The sequence below is a fragment of the Elephantulus edwardii genome, unplaced genomic scaffold (assembly GCF_000299155.1).
Source record: "Elephantulus edwardii isolate Elephantulus edwardi_28Jun2011 unplaced genomic scaffold, EleEdw1.0 scaffold00164, whole genome shotgun sequence".
NCBI classification, from domain to species: domain Eukaryota; kingdom Metazoa; phylum Chordata; class Mammalia; order Macroscelidea; family Macroscelididae; genus Elephantulus; species Elephantulus edwardii.
Window position 1 is genome coordinate 3,973,503 of NW_006399914.1, and position 8,993 is coordinate 3,982,495.

Consider the following 8,993-nt stretch of genomic DNA (forward strand, 5'->3'; position numbering starts at 1 on the left):
CCAATAATTGACACAAGTAGAACACAAATTGGTACAGGCTTTGAACTCCATGTCCAAAATGTTTATGTAAAGTGATTGCCCTGGCAAATTTATTTTCTTCTTAGCTTTATCCTGTCTTTTTTGTTTCATTTAAATGGTGCTAGTCAAGTTTATGAGCATCAAAAACTAATCAATCATCATATGTATTCTGTATTTGCAATTTTTATTTAAAAATAGAGCCCATACAAATGTCTACTGACAAAAAAATATACTATGCATACAGAACAGAATACTATAGAACAATAAAAAGGAATGAACTTGAACAGCATGTGTTAACACACAAAAATCTCAGAAATATACTAAGTGGCAAGAATAGAAAAATACAGTGAGCATAATTTTTATTATGGTAAAAGACAAAGTAATAGTTTTAGGAGATGCCCAAAGTCATCTCTGAATGCAGCCAAATAGATAATTTTACCCTTTACTATATTATACATTTGGAGATTATCTAATCCTGTCTAATGAATGTATTCACGTGTTTATTTTGTGATGGGGGGACTAAAGAAGGAAACACAAGTCCTCTTATCACTATTTTAAGTCAAAGCTAATTTCTTTCCTGTTTACAGGTCTTCTTGAAACCGAAACTTATTTCTCCTCCTTTACAGGTGAGAAAAAAACTCGCAGGCTCTTCAAAAAATGACAGTAAATCTAACATGGCATTAAGAAGTATACAAATTGAGGTCATTATTACCATCTGCCTATTTGTCAATAAAATACTCTCAACATCTAGGACCTAGGAATAAAGAAAAAAAGGTATTTGAACAATAAGAAAAATAGCAGTCAACTGACCTTTTGGGAAAGCCAGAGATTCCCTAAGGTTTTGTAACAGGGCCCACTGAATTAGAAATGGGTGGAAAGTAAGATTGCTGGCTTAGCACATAAGATTTTCTCTGGTCAGTTTCAGTTCTTTTCTAGGTTGCAATGGAGACAGTGGATAAGCAGCAGTAAGGGTGTGTTTATGTGGCAGGAAGGCTTTAGAGGCCAAACACTAAAAAGGACAGGAGCTAACAAAGGATTCACCAACTCCCAGCTCTAAAATCTCAGTGCAAAAATAATTAAAGCTCTGTATTTCTCAGTAAGCTCTGAAAGCACTGAGCAGCTATAGAGCAGTATAAGAATTCTTTTCATAATGGCATTTCTTAGTCATTAAAGGAAAGTTAGGCTATTCACTAAGTATTTAAAGAGCACAGACTCCGTGTTCCTCACTGTGCCATGTGCTGTAGAGTAAGTGAAGTGATAAAAACACCGCTCCTGCCCTAAAGAACCTCACAAATAAATCAGAGAACATCTAACACAGCCTTCCATTTAAATATGGCCGAAATAGGCTGCAGTCATTTGAATAAAAAAAGAAAAAAATCCTAGTTACATTGGAATTCTTTCCTGTGAAAACTTATATTTCTTAATAAAGCCAGGAAATAAAATCATCACTACTTTATTAAAACTATCTTTATTCTTCTTGTTATAAGAATCCTTTCTGAATGAAGAAATAGAAAATAACTACACCTTGGTTCACTCAAAAATGCTCAATTCTTTGATATCCTTTTCTCCTCAAAGCAACCCTCCAAAATTGTGATTATAGATGTTACAAAGATGGTAAGAATAAAATCCACTTACCAGTTTCTCTTTCTTGCAAGGTGGTAGACTGAGCATGGTATCCAGAAGCACCTGCAGGAAGAGCTTCTGAGACTCCAGGGTCTCCTCTGCCAGTGCACTCAGTAGTGAGATCCTTAGAGAGCTTAGCCATAATTTTCTGAAATAAATTATCTTCATAGTTAATGCATAGCAGGAACACTTACAAAATTCTCTTTAAAATGCAGTTTAAAAAATGCAGAGAGAAAACCCAACTGCTTAAATAATCATCATCTTATGGTGCAAAGTGGTTATTCTAACTATGAGCTAGTCCTATGACCACAATTTCCAAATCAGAACAATGTCAAGACAAAGATTGGTGGGTCAAATAAGAGACGGATGGGTGAGAGAGATGGAATACTTACATCTCTGAATTTGAGATACTTTTAACCGTTTAAGTGATTACCTCATATGACAGACTATGTGAAATCAAATTATGCTTGAAAATCCAGAGCACCTTGACTCCAGAAGTGGTCAAATTCATCACTCACTGTAACACCAACATTTTGTTTTCCATAAGTTAAATATAACAATAAAGAACATTTACTTTTATATTGTGTTTTATACGGTTCTGAATATTTTAATATGTTGTTGATACATGTCATTAAGTTGGAACTGACTCAAAGCTGACCTTCCAGAGAGTTTTCAGAGATAGTAAAACACACGGCTGGAGGATGCCCATCTTTCTTTTGTGGGGAGACTTGGTAGATTCGAATAATGTGACTGAAGGTTGGCAGTGCAATTACTTACCATTAGGCCCGCAGAGCTCCTTATATATCTTAATTTTGTTTTTTAAGAAAATCCTCTTTCCAATGTAAAGAAGATGACAGAGGCTCACATGAGTCAAAATCTTGCACATGACCATTCCTTCACTAACAAACATTTGCTTAACAATTGTTGTATATTCTAGTTTCCCTTCCAAGCAATTATGGCTTTAGCAACTTTCAAGTTGGCCCATGAGTCACTGCAACCTCATGTATAATGAAAAGAAATACTGTCTTTCCCCTTAATCATTTAGAAACTGTGCAAACCCCACGGTTGTTAAGTTCAGGCTATATTGGTCCCCAGGGTTTTCATCAGCTTTCTCCTTAGTCCATCTTAGAGTAGAAAAGCCACTAAAAGTGTTCAGCATCAGAGAAACACAAAAGCCTCCACTGACCAACAGTTAGCTGATGCGTATGAGTCACAATGTGTGAGAACCAAACCCACGTTTTCCAGAGAAAGCAAGAATTCTACCTTGCCTTCCACACCGCTCCCATTATGGACAGTAAGCATCTGAACCCAGTGCCATCAAGTGGAGTCTGACTCATAACAACCTTCCACCGGTTTTCTGAGGCTATAAATCTTGAGCAGAGGAGAGTGCCCAACTTTCTCCTGTGGAGCAGCTAGTAGATTCAAACTGTCAGCCTTTTGCTTAGTAGTGCAACACATTTCTCACTGTGCTCTCAAGATTCACCAGGCGGTATGAAGTTCTTTTAAAGTGGAAGGGTTGGTTTGGGGTTGGGTTGCTTTTGTGTGGTATTTTTTAAAGATTTGAAATAACTATAAAAACTTCAAAGGAACTGGCTGTGTAGGTAATGTTGAGGAAATTATTCAGTTTCATTACTTGAAACACATTACACATTGTTGGTTCTATAAACCTTGATTTTTCACTCTGAAGAATTAATTTCTTAGGAAACATTTTCAATGCCCAACAGATGCAGAAGTCAGAAATGATAAAGAGCAAATAAGGTAATCACGAGGACATAAAGTGAAGGCAAAAAGGAGTAACAAGAGCTGAACCAAAGGCAGTCAAGTTTTTTAGTTTCTATTCAAAACTGTAGAATATAAAAGCCAGGATAACACAGAAGGTAGGAAAGCAGGAACCCTTTTTTTCTGGTTTCAATTTGCTGAGTAATAAGAAAAGACAGTACTAATCTGTTTTAAAATTTTGTTCTAGTTGATACTTCTTTTATGAAGTATTATATTAATATATTTGAAATGAAATATTACTATGTTTTGACAATACATTAATTTTCATGGAAATTGTATTTTAATATATTTCACGCTTTTTACAAAATATTTTATCAACAAAGTTATATAAATGAGGACTTGTTTTATACATAGATCCCTGGTGGCACTGTGGTTAAAGAATTCAGTTGTCACCCTGCAGATGGGGCAATTTGTTTCAATGAGAATTAGATTGTCAGAAACCCTAAGGGGCAGTTCTACTCTGTCCTGGAGACTTGTTATGATTCAGGCTGCTCAACAGCACTGGATCTAGCTTTTCAACTTGTTTTATAGATACTGAAAACAAGCTTTCCATATTTTAATTTCAATGAGCAATTCTAAAAATTGGTGATTTAATAAGTGGTACACATATAATGTTTACATTTATGCCACTTACATTGTAAGTTTGTAAACGCTCCTCTGGAATTATTGCTTTACCTCAAAGTCCTGAGCTAAGTTAGCTCTAAAATGGCAGAAGGTCAAGTATTAATTCTCTGACAAATGCCAGATTAGGAATTTCAAAGCCACCCTTTTCTCAGGAATGGAATCTGACTCCACCCAATAAAAGCTGCAAAAAGTCCAAGTTCTTGGCCAAATTATGTGATTCTGTCTCCACAGACTTGTGAGCCACATTAATGCACACAGATGATTTTTAGACTGCCTGCACAATTATAAGCCCTGTAAAAAGATGTTGATGATATATTAATGTTAGAAGCAAAGAGATTTTTAAAGCAGAGAATGTCTTTTCAAGACAATAAATTTCAAAGCATGTTACACTATTTTTTTCATTACCTGTCTTAAAACCATTCTCATTTTAATATTAAAATGATCTATTTTCTTTTTTTAAAAAAAAAAGAAAAAGAAAAAAAAACTCAGGGAGCACTGGTGGCCTAGTGGCAAGGAGTTGCAATGCAATCCCAGAGGTATGTAGTTCAAATCCACCAGATGCTCTGCTGGAGGAGGAGGGGTAATCCCCTCCTGTACCAGTCAGATCCGATTTGACGGTACACACACAAAATATATTTCTACATTGAATACAATGACTCTCCAAAAACCGTATTTTTTCAAGTGAGGGACAAAAATTATTGATTTTGGTGGACTGGGCTGAGACAGACTGATCTCCAGAGTCCCTCTGGCTCCACGATCCTGTACGCTTCAGTTGTCAGGCACAGGAAGGTCACACTGTACCATGAATATCCTACCAAAACTCAAGCAGTCAGCCAGGTATCTTTTTCCTTCTTCAGAAGAACAATTATTCTATTAAACTGCCCAAGGCAATGAATGAATTTGCCAGTTTGACACAGGAACTTGGATTTACTCTCACCTCTACCCCTGCTTTTAACTCTTGCCACTTTCCAGTAGATAGTAATACCAAATGCCCACTCCTGGCCTTGAAAACTTTTTCATGATATTATCTTGTTCTGCTGTTGTATGCCATCAAGTTGAGCAGAGTTCCAAATGTAGTCACCCTACAGGCCTGAAGAATTGCCCCATCAGGTTTCCTAGGCTGTACTCTGAGGGCAATAGTTCATCAGGCCTTTTCTCTTAGGAAGTAGCTGGTGAGTTTGAACTCCTAGTTTGTTTGGGTTTTTTTAAATTTTTTTTTATTTTATTATTTTTGTGTGCATGTACCGTCAAATCAGATCTGACTGGTACAGGAGGAGATTGTCCCTCCTTCCCCAGCAGAGCATCTGGTGGACTCGAACCGTGTACCTCTGGGATTGTAGTTGCAGCTCCTTACCACTAGGCCACCAGAGCTCCCCTTGAACTCCTAGTTTTTTGGATAGCATCTGAGCACTGAACTGTTGTACTATCAGGACTCCTTCACAATGTTAAGGAGATTTAACACTCATCTCTGAACTCCTTTACCAGACAAATATTCTAAATCTTGGCATCTGTTTCAATTTTCAAATGCTAGATCACAAAGCCTAGAATATCATTTCGGATTTATACATGTATAACTAACTTCTTTGATCAGAATGTTCACTAAGATACCGGATTTGGTTTTATCAGATCTTCAACAGGAACTAAAAGCAGAGCTCAAAGAGCATGTATATAAATAAAAATAATACAACTATTACATATTCCATCTAGATTTACAAAACAAAAAAAAATTTGGACTTCAGAGTTTTTCATGAGTGAGCAGTGCCTTTACTGTTTTTATATCCATATTCTATATTTGGTTAGCAGGTTTTTTGCCTATGTGGGATAAAACTGTCTTAAAGGCAAGACGTAAGCTTTTAAGTTCTTTCAAAAATTCATAAAAACCTTATTTCAATATGTTGCATATTTGATGAAGTGGTTGTGTTCAAAACACAAAAATAAAAATGAGAGTTATTCAAAGTTTCTGCAATCTCAGATCATTATAAACAATAGCTTCTGGGGTTTCATGGTTTTTTGCTTTTAGGAAAAAAGAGGTCTAGAGCCTAAGGATTTTGCCTACTAATTGAGGCATTATGAAGAAGTGGAGGCCTTCAGACAACAAAATGTAGTTTTGGGTTTTCTACAAAAAGTTTTAAAATCATTAGCAAAATATAAAAGGAAAAAATACCATATGCAACGTCTACAGTCATTCCTGACGTTTAATATCTTTTTTTCACTTCTAAGGAACATACCTTTTCCCACTGCGGACCAGCATTTTCTGAAAGTGGCAAGAATGTATCTCGAAAAGCTTTCTGTATGCAGGCTTTTAGTTTTTCAAAATATTGCACAGACACCCATTTTGAAGAACAAGTTGATATAACTTCCAAAAGCTCCATGTTCTCTGAACTTCCCAAGTGCTCCTTTTGGGCATCTCTTAAGAGAAATTCAAGTATGGTCAGGACGTCTTCTTCATACTGATAGATTTCCAGCTGGACCCGCCTGCCTTCCTGCATAATCCATTCTCTACGGCTCTGGTCTAGACATGTTTGTAATTCTGTCTCCTTCTGAAGAAGGAGCTCAGTTTTCTGCTTCATAAAGTCTTCTTTAGCAGCCGCAAGCACCTCATTAATTTTATTTCGATGATCATCTAAAAATTGCCGGTAATCTTGCTCATTTTGTTCTTGAATTTTGTGGATTTCTTCTTGCTTTTCTTTGTTCCATTCACTCCGCGCCTTAGCCAGCTCAGCCCTGACCACCACAGGGATTTCCTCATCCTTTAACTCAAGTTCTTTCTGAAGGGAATGGATCTTCTCTTCCAATTCCTTTCCAGGTGTATTTTTCTTCATATCATCAATCTCACTTTTCCATTTTTCTTTAGCTTCAGAAACAGCAAACAATATCTAAATGACAAAACAATATGTGTTGGGTTTTTTTAAAAAGTCTTGATTCTCTTCATTAACGCAAATATTAAACTAAAACAACTAGGTCAGCCTCTAAACTTAAGAGATTTACACTCACACTTGAGAGGAAAAGACATAATTTTATTACTATACTATTTTTATGGATTTTTTTTCTTCATCTTACTTAAATCACTATTTTATGCAATATATCATTTAAAAACTATCAGTCTACCAGTGGAGAACGAAAAGCTTAAACTAGTAAAAATAAAACAAACAAAATAGATGGGCATAGAAATATAATATATAAATTTATTTAGATAAATGTAATCTGACTTCTGACATATTCAAGTTATCACAACTGCCCTTAGCACCATCTGCTGAATGTGTACCTTTTATGTAATATGAAACATACACAGTGTTGCAATCTCTAATTTGGTGATGTAATTCTGTCAGGTGTTTACTAATGTTCAAAGATTGGATTTGTAAAAATAAAGTTTTTTAAGACATTAAAAACGAAAACATAAATATAAAACTTCAAGACGTCATAACCAATTTATGATGAAGGCATGTTCTAAACCTCAATTTAAATTGGGGACTACCTATATATAATTAAATAGCTAAACTGATTTTAGAAACAATCATTTATATTCATTTTTATAACAAAATAAGTCATTTCAAATTTTACTTAAATCCCTCTAACAAATTGTCTTTTACCTGAAGCAAAAAAATGTCTACAAAAATAAACTTTATGTATTGTTTTAGGACTGTAACACTTGTTGACACTATTTTATAACAGCAGTCTTATGGCAAATGTGTCCTTATGTGACTAAGATATTTACCTCTGCATAATGTCTTCAAGACTCATCCATGTTATATTTAAATATGTACCACAAGTTGGAACTGACTTCTGGTCGGAATCGACTCATAGCTAACTCTCCAGCAGGTATTCTGAGGTAGTAAATCCCACACGGGGAGACTGCTCATTCTTTTTCACTCAGAGCAGCTGGTAGATCTAAGCTGTATGCGTTTGGGTTGGGAACTCAACTCCTTTCAACTAAGCTATCAGGGCTCCCTAGTAGATCAATAAATAGCTAATACACAACCAAAAAGTAGCAGGGAATCAAAACACATGGGATATAGCTTTCCTTCTGATATTGAATACACAGGGTTGTCTAGCATGGTGCTTAAAAGAGCTGACTGTAGACATTGCTGGGATTAATGTGCCAGCTGTGGGATCACAGGCCCATCCTTCAACTTCTTTGAGCCTCAGTTTCCTCATCTGTTAAGTGGGGACAATTATAATAAAAACCAGATAAGGTTATTTACCATTAAATGACTTAATCATCCAACCAAGAGCCTGGTAGACAATAAGGACTCAATAGATGTTGACTAGTTGTTATTACCTGTATTGCCTTAGAAAAGTCACCTACTCTTAGGTTCTTAGTGTTGCCACATGTATAATGGTCTTGAGTTGATTTTTCTTTTATCTAATATTCCCTCTCTGGAGGCAAGGATTTTGAAGCTGTCTCACATACTTTGGGCATGTTGCCAGGAGGGGCCAGTCCTTGGAGAAGGACATCATGCTTGGAAGGGTGGAGCTCTCCAGATAAGATGGATTGACACAATAACTGGGACAATTATATCTTAGGTGTGTCAGACTGTGTGAGACTGGGTCTGATAGGGCAGGGTTCAGAGCTACTGTCACTATGCATCACAGGCGACTCAGTGGCATATAACAATAACAACACAGATCACATGTTGTTGTTGTTATGTACTGTAGAGTCAGAACCAAACCACGGCTGACTTTCCAGCAGGTTTTCAGAGGCAGTTAATTGCATGGAAGGATATTACCCATCCTTCCCCTGTATAGATCACGTTGTTGTTGTTATGTGCTGTCCAGTCGTTTGTGACTCACAGTGACCCTATGTACAACAGCCCTAAACTGTGCTCTGTCCTGTGCCAATTGCACTATCTCTGACACTCCCACACTCCCATCCCGATTATCCCAGTCACTGAATCAATCCACCTCATAGAGGGCCTTCCCCTCCTGCACTGTCCCTCCACCCTCCCAAG

General features: G+C 36.5%; 1 protein-coding gene across 1 annotated transcript in view; it reads right to left on the bottom strand.

The window, feature by feature from the left end:
• CEP152 (centrosomal protein 152kDa) overlaps positions 1–8,993 on the bottom strand; it is a 107,372-nt gene that overhangs the window by 17,261 nt on the left and 81,118 nt on the right. The window contains exons 19-20 of the mRNA XM_006895325.1: positions 6,273–6,920; positions 1,654–1,789 (exon numbers count right to left, since the gene is read on the bottom strand). Of these exons, the coding sequence (XP_006895387.1) occupies positions 1,654–1,789; positions 6,273–6,920 (784 nt within the window). The remainder of the gene's footprint in view (positions 1–1,653; positions 1,790–6,272; positions 6,921–8,993) is intronic.